The sequence below is a fragment of the Eleutherodactylus coqui genome, chromosome 5 (genome assembly GCF_035609145.1).
Source record: "Eleutherodactylus coqui strain aEleCoq1 chromosome 5, aEleCoq1.hap1, whole genome shotgun sequence".
In the NCBI taxonomy this organism is placed as follows: domain Eukaryota; kingdom Metazoa; phylum Chordata; class Amphibia; order Anura; family Eleutherodactylidae; genus Eleutherodactylus; species Eleutherodactylus coqui.
The window spans coordinates 210853803-210869497 of record NC_089841.1 but is presented as its reverse complement, the minus strand read 5'-3'; the positions used below and the strand labels follow the sequence as shown (position 1 = coordinate 210869497).

At 42.5% G+C, this 15695-nt stretch overlaps 1 protein-coding gene and 1 long non-coding RNA gene across 4 annotated transcripts in view; one reads left to right on the top strand and one right to left on the bottom strand.

Annotated features, from left to right (window-relative positions):
- The first annotated feature begins 3570 nt into the window (after positions 1-3570).
- LOC136628334 (uncharacterized) lies at positions 3571-13952 on the top strand. The gene is made up of 2 exons (XR_010792873.1): positions 3571-3655; positions 13857-13952. It is a non-coding gene; the product is annotated as an uncharacterized lncRNA (long non-coding RNA).
- Positions 12375-15695, bottom strand: part of PRUNE2 (prune homolog 2 with BCH domain) — a 129586-nt gene continuing 126265 nt past the window's right edge. For all 3 annotated transcript variants that reach the window (XM_066604147.1, XM_066604148.1, XM_066604149.1), the window contains one exon: positions 12375-14105. In XM_066604147.1, the coding sequence (XP_066460244.1) occupies positions 14075-14105 (31 nt within the window). In that variant the 3' untranslated portion in view covers positions 12375-14074. The remainder of the gene's footprint in view (positions 14106-15695) is intronic.

The following is a 15695-nucleotide window of genomic DNA, read 5'->3' as shown; positions in this document are numbered from 1 at the left end:
GTGTTGCGTACAGGTAACCTGGCACACATGGCTGACTTCATGTTAGGATGCCTTTCTCGTGACCCTCGCGTTGCACGCATTCTGGCCACGACGGATTACTGGGTGTACACACTGCTCGATCCACGGTATAAGGAGAACCTGCCCACTCTGATTCCCGAAGAGGAAAGGGGTTCGAGAGTGTTGCTATACCACAGGACCCTTGCGGACAAGCTGATGGTAAAATTCCCAGCCGACAGCGCTAGTGGCAGAAGGCGCAGTACCGAGGGCAAGGTAGCAGGGGATGTGCGTAGATCGAGCAGCATGTACATCCCAGGCAGTGCAACAGTCTTTAAGGGCCTGGACAGCTTTATGGCTCCCCACCAAGACTGTGTCACCGCTCCCCAGTCACGGCTGAGTCGGCGGGAGCACTGTAAAAGGATGGTGAGGGAGTACGTAGCGGATCGCACGACCATCCTTGGTGACGCCTCTGCCCCCTACAACTACTGGGTGTCAAAGCTGGACACGTGGCCTGAACTAGCGCTGTATGCCCTGGAGGTGCTTGCTTGTCCTGCGGCTAGCGTCTTGTCGGAGAGGGTGTTTAGTGCGGCTGGGGGAATCATCACAGATAAGCGTAGCCGCTTGTCAACCGACAGTGCCGACAGGCTAACACTCATCAAGATGAACAAAGGCTGGATTTCCCCAGACTTCTGTTCTCCACCAGCGGACAGCAGCGATACGTAAGCAATACGTAGGCTGCACCCGCGGATGGAAGCTACGTTCTCTCTCACCATCCAAAACGGGGACATTTCTGCTTCATCAATCTGTGTCTAATATTCCTCCTCCTCCTCCTCCTGCTCCTCCTCCTGAAACCTCACGTAATCACGCTGAACGGGCAATTTTTCTTAGGGCCACAAGGCTCACTCAAATAATTTTTTAGAACAATTTTTATAAGTTTCAATGCGCTTAAAAGCATTGGAACTTTAACTTGAACCAATTTTTCGTTACACTGGGCTGCCTCCAGGCCTAGTTACCACTTAAGCCACATTAACCAAAGCGATTAATGGGTTTCACCTGCCCTCTTGGCTGGCCATGGCCAATTTTTGGGATGTACATTAGTACTGTTGATACAGCAATTTTTGTGGGCCCTCGCCTACAGTGTAATCAAATTAATTTTTAGCCCACCTGCATTACAGCTGACGTTACCTCAGCTGTGTTGGGCAATGCAATGGGATATTTTTATGTACCGCCGGTGGGTTCCAGGGAGCCACCCATGCTGTAGGTGCACACTGAGTTTTTAATACATCTGTACACTTCTAAAGAACCCGTCTGACTGGGCCATGCAGTGTGGGCCGAAGCCCACCTGTATTACGCACGACATTACTACCTCAGCTGTGTTGGGCAATGCAATGGGATATTTCTATGTACCGCCGGTGGCTTCCTGGCACCCACCCAGGCAGTGGGTCCACAGGGAGTTTAACCTACATGTGTCCACTTGTAAAGAACCCCAGTCTGACTGGGGCATGCAGTGTGGGCCGAAACCCACCTGCATTAACCCTTTCCAGTCCACTGTGTGACCTGTGAAGACATTAGGGTTTAAGGCTGTACAGCTCCGTTGTTGGTAGACGTCCGTCGGGGTTCTCTTACTGTATATTGCCAGCCTCTCTGCTGTCGGAGCCTATCCTACGTGTCAGCTCATGCAGTACTGGCTTTAGCCAGCATATAGCGCCGTTGTATAACAGCAGAAAAAGAGTAAGCCCCCTAGGAAAACCATATACAAATTGGATTGGAAAGGGTTAAGCACAGCATTACTACCTCAGCTGTGTTGGGCAATGCAATGGGATATTTCTATGTACCGCCGGTGGCTTCCTGGCACCCACCCATGCTGTAGGTGCACACGGAGTTTTTACTACATCTGTACACTTATAAAGAACCCCAGTCAGACTGGGGCATGCAGTGTGGGCCGAAGCCCACCTGCATTAAGCACGACATTACTACCTCAGCTGTGTTGGGCAATGCAATGGGATATTTCTGTGTACCGCCGGTGGGTTCCAGGGAGCCACCCATGCTGTGGGTCGACAGGGACTTCACAATAGGGAGTTGTACCTGCCTGTGTCTATGAATTAAAAAGCCCGGTCTGACTGGGGCATGCAGACACCTTGACAGAATGAATAGTGTGTGGCACATAGGTTCCCCATTGCTATGCCCACGTGTGCAGCTCCTGATGGCGGTGGCACAGGATTCTATTTCTCATTGCTTCTGTACAGCATTGTGGGCTATCGCTCCGCCACTTTTAAAGAGGGTCGCTGCCTAGCCGTGCCAACCTCTGCAGTGTGTGCCTGCGGTCCCTCGTCATGGCAGACGCAATTCTAAATAGACATGAGCGTGGTGTGGCATGAGGGCAGCTGAAGGCTGCCCAGGGACACTTTGGTGTGCGCTGTGGGGGGGGGGGAGGGGGGGCGGTTGGGCAGCATGTAACCCAGGAGAAGTGGCAGTGGAGTGTCATCCAGGCAGTGATTGTGCTTTGTTGTAGCTAGTGTGGTGCTTAGCAAAGGTATGCCATGCTAATGAGGGCTTTTCAGAAGTAAAAGTTGTTGGGAGGGGGGGGGGGCCCACTCTTGCCGGTATTGTGGCTTAATAGTGGGACCTGTGAACTTGAGATGCAGCCCAACATGTAGCCCCTCGCCTGCCCTATCCGTTGCTGTGTCGTTCCCATCACTTTCTTGAATTGCCCAGATTTTCACACATGAAAACCTTAGCGAGCATCGGCGAAATACAAAAATGCTCTGGTCGCCCATTGACTTCAATGGGGTTCGTTGTTCGAAACGAACCCTCGAGCATCACGGGAAGTTCGTTCCGAATAACGAACACCCGAACATTTTGGTGTTCGCTCATCTCTAATAAAGACTGATGAATACTACAATTTGTCATCCAAAATAATATGCATCAAACAGTTACCGTATATACTTGAGTATTAGCCGACCCGAGTATAAGCCGAGTCAATAAGTTTTACCACAAAAAACTGGTAAAACTTATTGACTCGAGTATAAGCCGAGCTATACTCAAGTATATAATAGGTAAAAAAAACAACACAATACTCACCTCTCAGCCGGTGTCTGTGTCCTCGGCGCGATGTTCTCAGGCTCGGTTTTAAATTCCACCTGTCAGCGTTGTGTAACTAAGCGCTGTGATTGGATTGAGCGCCAGCCAATTACAGCCAGGGCTCGATGTCATTCACTGAATGGCTGTGAATGATCGAACACCAGCTGTGATTGGCTGGTGCTCGATCCAATCACAGCGCTTAGTTACACAGTGCTGACAACGGGGGGAAATTCAAAACCGAGCCAGGGAGATGACAGCGGGGAGAAGTGTAAAGCAGTTTGCCGCACTGCCGGGAACACAGACGCCGGCTGAGAGGTGAGTATTGCGTTTTTTGTTTTTATTTACCTCACTCGAGTATAAGCTGAGGGGGGCTTTTTCAGCAATTTTTTGTGTGGAAAAACTCGGCTTATACTCTAGTATATACGGTATGTCAAAAATGAAAAAAGGGAATATAAAATTAAATTATGTCTTTCAGAACCCTGGCTGTGGAGCCATCTATCAAGTAGGAATTGTCCAGAGCAGAGAACCCCTTTTAAGAGTCTTCGTGTTAATTACTATCAAATACCAAATCATACTGGTAAATATAATATATAGAGAAGAGTTACATTTCTTTTTCGGAATCTGTAAATAAAGATTCTTGGTAACAAGATCTTGTAAGTAGAGAATATTAGATCTGAAGAAATAATATCTACTTGATCAAACCCAAAGCCTAGTTGTTTGTAATAATTATGGCGTTGAGGAAATCTTTCATTGTACTGCACAGTATTGTATTACTGGAAATGTTCATTAACAATATATTTTTGAACTTGTTTTTGAAAAGCATTACAGAGTCTCGTCCCCACACCTCTTGAATTTCCCTTATAGACATAATGAAAGGAAAAAGGTCTTTGTCATACGACATTGCATGTTACCGTGCTTTTATTGGCATGGCGGTGGATCCTCTCCACCATAGATTAGCACAAGCCAAAATGTTGGGTGGAATCTAAGGGAATCTTCTTAGTGCCAAGAAAGGCCTATGCTACGGTTCTTACAGTAGTCTCGGATTGGTAGGGAAATTCTAGAAATAATCTGAGATAAAATAGGAGTTGGTTTAAAAGTAATGCCGGCAAAGCAACCATAGTTTGAAAACTTTGCCATGGTTGTAACCGAAGAAAACTCCAACCAGAGACTTAAAGGGGTTGTCTGGGGAAATAGTGTTACACAAAAGCTTCCAGCAGTAAAATCACAGCATGCATCACCCTTCCGCGCTCCCCCACCTCTGCCATTTCACAAATTCTCTGGTCCCAGCTGAACTTCACTTCCGTGATGACGGCCCTGCACTGGGTCATATAAGTGCTACAGCTATTCAACAGCTGAAGGAAGTTGCTGATTGGCTGCAGGAGCCATGTGGCCCTTTTGTCATGGACATCATCGCTGGCTCCCTACACCCTGAAGTGAAGACTAGCGAGGACCAGAGAGCTAGTGAGATGGTAGCTACAGATCTACGTTCCATCAATGGGTGTCCAAACCAAACCACAGACCAACCGTGAACAACATATGGCATCCCAACTGAAATCCCTAATGTGTGGCCACCATATAGGCCATCACAGATGGTTGTGAGAATTAAAATATGATGCTATATTATATATATCACTCTGGCTACATAACAGGTCCTTCAGCACCATGTTTTAGAGTATGTCTTGGGGTTAGGTTCGAATCCCGAAAAACAGAATGGAACTTTGTGATGGAAGCAGAAACTTTCATTTCCTCAACGGAGGCATATAAGGTCTCTATTTAAGCAGCTTTACGTTGGTTTTTGAAATTTGTGCCGGACGAATGACATAGGTTGGGGATTCAGATGGAACATCGGTACATAGCTAAAAATGTGGTGTGAATGCGCCCTAACCAAGCAAACAGTATTAGATACCATACTAGTTCTCACATGGCCCCATGTGTACAGTGTAATGTTTTAATTACTTTTGCTTTGACTCCTATCATTTATTTATAGCTTTGAGGGTGTCCCAATATATGATACTCAAAGTTTCACAGATTGTTACCATCAGTTATACATTTCTTAGTTAAACCTCTGATACTTTCGGCATTCACTTTATTAGACCTAAATGTATTTCAGCAGACATAGGAGTCAACCAATTTACCAAAACATGAAAAAAACACACAAAACTTTTTTTTTCATTTTTTTCAAGGACATCTCTTTAATAAAACATTGACAATGAATTACGCAGTGATGATACCATAGGATACATACAACCATAACATGACCCCTAATGTGATAAATATATGTGGCATGTCATGAACACTGGTTAAACCCATATACCGAGGATTGGGAACAGTATTTTGTATTCTACTATGTAGCCAGCTTTTATTTTCTTATATGGTGTTAAAAAACATATAATTCATAGGAGGAAAACAAATCTGCAACATGGACTGAAAGGACTACATGAAAACACAAATACTCTTTAAAAAAGAGGTTTTTTTTTAGCCTCATTGACACTCATTTTGATCAGTATTTTTCATCATTATTTGTAAGCCAGAACCAGTAGTCAAGCATAGACAGAACTAAACACAATACAAATATTTGTATGTACAGTACTGCATTCTTTTGGACCCAGTCCTGGTTTTGGCTTATGAACACTGAAGCTAAATATTGACCAAAATACCCTAGTATGATATGCACAGACCCTGCACGGAGGCACGCTATGTTCTTGTGGTTCTCTATTACAGACTCATTGGTGCTTGGGGTGTAGCCGTATGGTGCCTATATGTAGTGCTCTGTTATGGAGATATTCTCCTTTAGAAGTAACTCCTCTAAAGTATTTATATGCAGTCTAACCCAAAAAATTTCTACATGAATTCAGGGGTATATGGAGACTCAATAGGGGCCCCTAGAGTTCTATGGATGCTATATGAGGCTATGTACAACTAAAAGAGCAGAAGGAACTACAGTAACTTACATGAGTCTGGAATGTAACTTTAAAGAGTAGCTACACTTTTAGAAAACTTTTGACATGTCATATAGATATGTCAAAAATATTGATCAATGGGGATCCCACTGCTGAGATCCTGCTGATCGATACAATGCGGGGGCTGCAGTGCTCACTTGAGAGCATTGCCACTTTGGCTGTCTTTTGGCTCCTTTCCGGAAGCTGAAGATGGCCTCATAGAGTTGTATAGTGCTTTTCATAAACATCTATGTGGGCTGTCTTCAATTGCCAGAAGCAACCTAAATGAGTGAAGATAGCCATAGGGTCACAGATCCCCTCATTGTAGCCATCAGCAGGGGTCTCAGTAATAGGGTCCCCACTGATCAATACTGTTGACATGTGAGTTATCTGAAAGTGTAGCTACTCTTTAAAATGACTTGTATATTAACTTTAAAATATAGTTATGTTACTGAGTACCTGCACTATAATCCTAGAGAAATAGGTCAATGGCAATTTCCTAATAGACTCATATTTTTGGAATCTCGGTCCTGGCAACTTGGAATAATTGCATTAACACAGCAGGGAAGTCAGAATGTACAAACAATTCCAATGATGTATTTAAAAGGTCATTTTCAGAACTTCATTCTTTTTTGCATTATATTAGCTACCCATTACCATCTATTGTAAACAACTGAAACATCCTACTTTGTGAGTTGAGGAATATTTAAACAGCGTACATATGGTCTGACAGCTCTACTGACACATGAAACCAATGGCGATATTATTTACAGAAAAAGTGGTTATTTCAGGCCTCTTGTTAGTTTTGGTTAGCGACGGTTACATCTTAATAAAGTAAATTGCGATATGTCACATTTGATAATCTTAGATGTTACATGGTAATCGCACATAGTTATTTTGTATGCGGTACCGTTGTTCTGACCACTAAATCTTTAATCAAGGACAAAACTTTGCATTGCTTCTTTTGATGATGATTATTGAAAACTGGATGAAGAACTGATAAGCATTGTGCTACATACTGTAGAGTCTTTATTCAATTAAGACCATTAAATGTTGATGGATTACGATCTCAAATAACTTTACTGCACTTGTATCTGTTTGTTTCCAGACTAATCTTCCATGGAATTTTAATAAAAGTTGACTCTAGTAGATTTTGCTGGATGCCGCCCAGTAGACTTTAAAGGGAATGTATGAGATTAGAAGAAAATGGCTGTCTACAACCAGAAACAGTGACCCCCAAATGTATTTTACTGAGCTGCAATACCACAAACAGCCCATGGTCAAGAGTGGTGCTGTTTCTGAATGGAAATATATATATATATATTATTTTTTTTTCATACAAACCCTTGAAGACATAAATGTAGATGGATGTATGGAAAACAAATATCTGCGAGATCCCACCACATACATAAAGATTTAACCCTTTCCAATCCAATTTGTATCCTGGTTTTCCTAGGGGGCTTACTCTTTTTCTACCGTTATACAACAGCTTATCTGCTGGCAAAAGCCAGTACTGCATGAGGTGACACGTTGGATAGGCTCCGACAGCAGACAGGCTGGCAATATACAGTAAGAGAACCCCGACGGACGTCTTCCAACATCGGAGCTCTACAGCCTTAAATCGTAATGTCTTCAGACGTCAGACAGTGGATTGGAAAGGGTTAAAGCCCCCATAATTATTAGATTTTAGTTGTCAGGACTTGATGATTTTGGTGGCTGTTGAATGTGCATTGGGGGGGTCAACTTTTCCCTGGCAGATGGAGAATGGAGGATGGGGCGCATTGAGTTTCAACATCTGATCCTTTTGGTTCCCCTTTGAGCAACACTATTGAAGGTGTAGGGGGGGCAGATTCTCAAGAATGCTTGCTCATCTATCTTTAAGAAACCTCCATTACTGAGGCATATGTACACAGGGCTCTCCCTATCATATCTTAGGGCGCCTACCCACTTGTGTTGCCGATTTTCGCGCGTGAAAAACGCGGCGTTTACGCGCGTTTTTTTGCGCGTTTTTTGCAGCCCTCCATTGACAATCATGGGTGCATTAAGAGAAAAATAAGGAGACATATGCAACTGACAGTTCCTATGTGAAAAAACCCCACAAAACGGAAAAAAAACCCCAGATGGACAAGAACACATTCTATACTAATTGCTCTTGAGAAAAAACGCAAAACATCACAGGAAAAAAAATCGCAAGTGGGTAGGCACCCTTATGTAGACAATTTTCTCTTTCAGCTGTTGCTACTGTGAATAGCACTGAATTAGGCACTACATTTGACTATGAGAGCCCTATAATACAGTCTGATAGGGTGCTTTACACAGGAGGACTGTCAGCACCCAATAGTCATAGAGTGATTGCCGGTGGAGCTCATCAGAGATCTATTATAGCCATCCCCCTCCATTCACAGTGAACAGGCAGTTATTGAAAAGTGAATGTAGACTGCCTGTTTACACTTACTCTCTACTAGAGTTGAGCGAACGCACACTGCCGAGCTTGATGCTTGTTAGAGTATTAGCGTACTCGATGGTGCTTGGTACTCGAACGAGCATCACGCCATGTTCGACCCTGCCCTAATTTTTGGCCCCTCCCCGCCGCAATGCAGCGCGCGCGTCAATGGCACATTTTTTGGCTGGCAGAGAGAGAGAGAGAGAGACAGAGAGCGAACCAAGAAAAAAAAAAAAAAAAAATCAGGACCCGGCATCCCACATACAAAAATGCTCGAGTCTCCCATTGTAGTCAATGGGGTTCGTTACTCCAGTAGAGCTCTCGAATTTTACGAAAAGCTCGACTTGAATAATGCGGACCCGAGCATTTGGGTGCTCGCTCATCTCTACTCTCTAGTTATGAAACAAGGTGACTAATGATAATGAGCGATTTCTTGATCCTATTGGATCCTGCATTTACACAGAACGACTATTTCTGAAAATCTCTTGTTTGAGCTATTTTTTGGCCAATAGTTAGCCCATGTGAGGACACCCTTGTTTAGTCCAAGAAAACCTCTGCAATAGCTGGTAATGTCATTTTTCAGTGCCAACTATGCATAATCTCAAGGGTTTGTATAAATATGACATTTTGCAGAGCTAATAAAAGGGTCATTCAACTCTTTATGTAAACCATTACGGCACGGAGGTCTATAAATACTTGATGTATTGCAAGCATATAGATACATGATGTTCATAGGATCATTTGGTGTCGTAACATACTGAAAACTCAGACTAGCCTATGTATTACGAATGAACTTGCTGGCACGGGACCTCATGTTTTATTTATACAGCTGGATAAAATTGGTACTCTGAAAGGCAGAAAACAGCGATTCGTCTGAGGTCATGGATTAAAGGGTTGGTCCATTGGTCATGGATCTATCATCAGCTCTTGCCCAATGTCTCAACTAATTTAACCACACATGTAAATATAATATAGCTTGTTATTGGAGAATATTACTTACATTAAAAAATATAAGTATTCACCGAGACAAATATTTTTCTCTAACGAAGACTTCCACAGTTGTTTTTCTGTCAATTCATGCGAATGCCAACAGAAAAATGTCAATATGAATGCAGAAGCGTACGGAGTGGAGCGAGTGCATAACTGATTGAATGGAATTTGCTGTACATATCTAGTTGGTAACTGTAGATCTGACGGTTCATAGTATGGAAATAAGTAGGCACTCCATGAGCTGCCATATTGTACGTCTATGGGACAATGCATTCTCTTCTAGAAGCAACATGTCTAGTGGAGAATCATGTTGTACAATGGAATGCAGAAAAATAGGTCCCCGAGTCAAGAGGCCTGTCCAGCACTCCTCTCTTCCTCCTAAATATTTCTCCCAAAAATGTAGGTTTTGTCAAATTTTTGTCAAAATGGATATGGGTAAAGAATGTTTTGGATGCTTTGTCAACATGACACAGAAAGAAGAAGATGCTGGTTACTATTTCAAAATGTACATTTCATGAGTATACTGCTCTCTTCCTTAGAAGTAAAACATCAATTTCACTGTATACAAATACCAGAGAAGCGGGAATGGCAGAGAACCATCTTATTCTAAAGTAAAGTGCCAATGGTTAGATAGGAATACTGCTCCGTTATATCATTTTTCATAGGATTCGGCAGGTGATATAGGATATCCTGAAAACATGACCTGTTGGGGGGCCCTGAGGACTGTTGATCTAGGTGATCTGTAACTAAGCGAGCGAGTAAGTCTCAAACATTTACATAAAATGGGATGAGTGCATCACTTATAACTAGGTGATCCTTAGCTACAGAGACTAATGGGTTCTGGGAATAATTGTCTGCTGTATAACAAACCACCAAAGTTCCATGGTTTTAGATCTCTTCGAAGGAAGCAAAATGTGATTGTTCGCAGCAAGAGAAACCAAGTAACCTAGTAGATATGATACCTTTTACATGATATTATTGCGAGCTTTCGAACCTCTCTGGGTCCTTTCTCAGGCATATTGTAGTAGATCTGATGAAGTATATATATATATATATATATATATATATATATATATATATATACATACTAATGACAAGGTGCAGACATGGATGTGATTAATTTGCACTTGAAAAGGATACTACAACAGGATGAGTAGAGAAATAAAAACATACTTAAATAGTCCACTGATAAAGATTTGAAGGTTTTATGGTCCATGAATTAGTGTTAGGGGGTCACCAGGCCTGCAGTGTTATCTGTGCTGTAGATGTCTCATACTTCCCAAGTAAAATGGACACTAGTAAATGATGTTTGTGTATTCTCTCCTGGAGTGTTTGTTCCATATGATCAATCTGAGTACACATCAGCAGACCAAACTTAGCTCATTAGTTTCAGCAACAGAAGTTCTGAACTGAACCTTTGTCACTGAATTCTCTTAAGAAAAACCTGGAAGAAATAGCTCAGCATGCAGTGCTATTTCGTCGTGTAAAATTCTGACCAGCTGGAAGCTGAATGGACCCCATTATGGTCAGTGGGTCCATTCGGTTTCGTTCAGCCGGAGGGTGCCATTTCCTGCTCCAATAATGGAACAGGAAAACATGACCCTTAAGGTAATTTTTAAAACTGCATAGTGCAAGCAGTATTAGTCTCCTGTCGGAATGTAGCCCATCTGCAACTAACACATAGAGATCGCAGCATTTGTCCTATACAAAGAATTCAAAAAGTTTCGTCACAAAACTATGCAACATTTCAGCTCACATTGAGCCTTTTACAAGCTGAAACATCGCATGGATTGTTGAATAAACTTTTTGAATTCTTTGCATATAATAATTGTTGCAGTTTCTATCTTATGGTTTTGCGTCATCAATATAGAGAAGACAACTTTGGCAATCCAACAGATACATCACAAGCACCCAAAGCCATTCAGTGAACAGGGGTGTAGCGCATCGGAGATCTATTATAGCCACCCACCTCCATTCTCAGTGAACAGGCAGTCATTCAAAAATGAATGACTGCCTGCTTATACTCAGCAAGAACTCGCTCTCTAGTCATGAAACAAGGCGACTGGTGATAATGAGCGATTTCTTGTTCAGTACCCTGTAGGGTCCATTTACCCGGAACAACTATGGCTGAAAATCTCTTGTTTGAGCGTTTTTTTTTTTGTTTTTGTTTTTGGTTCGTTAAGAACAGCCTTACAGAAACTTGATTTACTCACATGATTTTGAAATTGCCTTGCTACCTTCTGCGTGCCACTAACAAAGCTTTCCAAGCATGTTTTACCCATATCAATTTTGAACATTGAAAAGTAGAAGAATGAGATTAGCGCTCCAATGTGAGGTGGAGAAAATGGCAGGGTGAAGAGAAGTAGAAAGAGAAGGAAAGGGAAATCCAATTGGACTCACCCCAGACGTACCGGACCCTGTGTAAGGTCACGGTGCGTCTAATGATCCTGGAAGGCAGTAATATCCACGGTCAGAGCTATGATGTCATCAAGGGATCCTGATCGCTCGTCAAAATGACATCCCAATGGGGGAGAGCATCGCAGGGTGACTCTAGGTAAAATGTATACCAGAGGCAGCAAAGGCAGTAGACAACAAATTAGAAAAAAAAACCCGTGCTCCAGTAATTGGATAGGTGAAATGGGAAGGCAGAAGGAACTTACTTAGCAGGGGTGTCAGTGCAAATGACACCCCTGAAAATCCAGGTCAGCTCGTAGAAATGAATCTTGTCCAAGTTATGACATTATAAATGTTCTTTATTCACAGGGTGCAACGCGTTTTGGCTGAAACATCAGCCTATATCAAGCACTGACACCCCTGCTAAGTAAGTTCCTTCTGCCTTCCCATTTCACCTATCCGATTACTGGAGCACGGGGTTTTTTTCTAATTTGTTGTCTACTAATTTTGAACATTGAGAAGGACTAGAATCCACCTGGTTCTGGATAAAGAGCTGCTCTTGGATCTGTTGTAAAAGCTTACACTGTATCATTAATAGCATGATATATTGTGAGCCTCTCTCCATATACCAAATTCATAAGAGGAAAACGTGGGATTTGACCTGTTGCATAACATACTGCATTACCGATTGTGCTGCTTTTCCTCTTTTCCTTGTAGAATATATTCAAAAACACCCATTAATGAGGATATTAATTCAAGAAAAAAATAATGTAGGCTGCTGTGAGTAAGAGTGCTTTCACACCTGCAATGGGGATTCCGCTTTTCTGCTCCATTGGGGAGCAGGAAAGGGGAATCTCCGCGGCCGAATGGTTCAGTCTCTGGATGGAACTGAACAGCACTGGGCTGACCCCATTGACTATAATGGAGTTCGCCCAGTTTCTGCCCTGTTTTGGGACGTTAGAAAGTGCTTTTTCTTCCAGTATTTGCAGCCAGATCTGCAACGGAACCTCCGACCGGTGATGTGAAACCACCCCAAATGATCAACAAGAAAAACAGTACATTGACAATGTTTATCTTTTAACCTTTTCCTTAAGCACCTATCTTATGTACAGTATTGCGTTTCTCCCAGTGAATGAAATAATTGTTGAGTAATTCGGAACAAAGCAATACAATGTATACATTTATTCTTTATGCATATATGATATTGTGACTTCTCAGCATGCAGACTGTGTTCATGGCTTTGTGTGTGCACAAACATATACCATTACGGGTAAAGTGTCGCTAGCGTCTTACAAAATACGGAGCTATATGTATGCACTGCTTACAGATCCCTTCAATATACTGGAAGTATAGGATTCACTAGTTACTATGGTGCCCAGGGCTGGATGTAGGGATGTACGAGCTATGAGTTCGCACACAACGCATCTGCTGCTTCCGCGGCGTCATTGATAGCCTGACATCCGAAGCCGGCGACAATCGGGGATCTTGAAATTAATTTTAATGTAGGATTATTTACACATTGCATAGCATTACCATTAGTTGATGTGGACTGTTGACTGTATGTTGGTATTATGTGAGTACTGTATGGTAGTATTGTCAGGTAGGGCTACTTAAGCACAGTTGGGTATATTATGTTTGCAGCATATGCTGTTGGCAGTACTGTTAGCTATTACGTTAGTAACTGTATATTGTTTTGACCAGCATATGGTACTATTAATTGGGCGTATAGTCTGCCCGCATGATTATCTAGTATGGCTCTTGTAGGGCACATTGGTATTGCTGGTTAGAGGTCAATTTTATATCTTGACTATTTGTGCATGCTGGGATCTTGCCATTGCTTAGTAAACTTTCTTAACTGTAACTTTTCACACTGCTAGTCCTAAATAGATGCCACATAAGTTGAAAGTTGCATCAAGATCCCACAACCCTGAAAGCAAAACATGACTTTTACCACCAAAAATTAAATGTTTCACCATAGCAAATACTGAATCAGACACTTTGTTTTCTTCTAGGCTGCCAGTCTCATGAAATACTACACTTTCAATCCAAGCAGAATGACTCAACTTGTTCTGATCCGGATGCCATTTTAGATTAAAGAGATTTCCTTATTGCGTTCTATTATTAAATTACACTTTTAAAAAATAAAGTACATAAGATATCTTGGCCTATACACCCACAAAATAACACAAGAATTATCCATCGAGATGCTCAGCTCCTTTGTTCCATAGTGTTATACGTTGTCTCCATTTTTCTTCTCGAATCTTAAGAAAGACACAAAAAGTCATGGTTAGTGCACCGTCTCATGTGTATATCCTATACAGGTAACACAATACAGCAGTGCATGCAAGATAATAGAGGTCAAGCTGGCAACAAAATGTGTACAGGCACAGAAGAGCTGAGCTTGCCATTTAACACAACTCATACAATATCTCATATGTGGTTGTCTGGGAGTGAAGGGTACTTTATGGACTATGCACACAGGAAATGGTTAAACAGGTTTTCCCATTACTTAAAATTGCTTCACAACCTCTCTGTACTTCCTGGTTGCTCCTGACCAGAACATGTGACTGCTGCAGCCAATCACTGGCTATAGTAGGTCACTACTGTGGCCAGTGATTGGCTGCTGTAGTCACATGTTCTGGTCAGGAGCAACCAGGAAGTACAGAGAGGTTGTGAAGCAATTTTAAGTCATGGAAACCCCTTTTAAGTTGCAATTTTAGCTGTGCTATATCAGTACTTGAAATGTGAATATGTCTCCATTATTTTAGCTGCTGTTTGGTGCTGCTGTTAAGTCATGTTATTGCTTCGGTATATAGGTATTAGCATATGGTATTTATTGAACATAATGTATGTGTAGCTTCGGTGGTCACATTTTAGTGTTTCCTGGAAATGGAATCTATAAAAATAATGTCGGTACATTTTTATTCGGCCAGGTTAAGTAATGTGTGGCCTGAATCATTGGCTGACAAGGCTGAATTAAGTATTTTCACTTTACTTAAGAACCCCTACAACTATCCTATGCCTTGGATAAAACAGAATGATCTTACTGTTCAGGCCCATGTACATGCAAAGACAATCTTTTAAACAATTGAAAGGTTGACAGTTTTAGCTATCATTTTGCATAAAGTGTTAATGGACACTAATGTCCATTAACACTTTATCATCTTCATTTGCATGAGCTGTTTGCAGAACTCAGAAGTGGTCTGAGCTCTGCACACAACTCCTTTGTTCTCACACGGGCTGTTGGCTGAATACAATGTAATTATAGAATCATAGAATGGTAGAGTTGAAAAGGACCTCCAGGGTCATCTGGTCCAACCCCCTGCTCAGTGCTAATCTCCGACTCCCGTGGAGAACACAGCATGCGGTCCCTGTTATCTCTCTCCAGCTGAATGATGGAATTTAAGCTCACCTTAAAATCATTGTTCAGCCGAAGAGTGAACAATGGCATGGTTTACACGCAGCGATTATCACTCATATGCCATTTGAACAAATTTTGAGCGATAATCGTTGTAAATGGGCCTTTAGTCTGCTAGAGAGTAGAGATGAGCGAGCATACTCGCTAAGGCACATTACTCGAGCGCGTAGTGTCTTAGCCGAGTATCTCCCCGCTCGTCTCTAAAGATTCGGGGGCTGACGGGGGGCGGGGAGCGTCGGGGGAGAGCGGGGAGGAACCGGGGGGAGATCTCTCTCTCCCTCTCTCCCCCCTGCTCCCCCGCAGCAACTCACCTCTCACCGGCACCGGCCCCCGAATCTTTAGATACGAGCGGGGAGATACTCGGCTAAGGCACTACGCGCTCGAGTAATGTGCCTTAGCGAGTATACTCGCTCAGCTCTACTAGAGAGCCCTT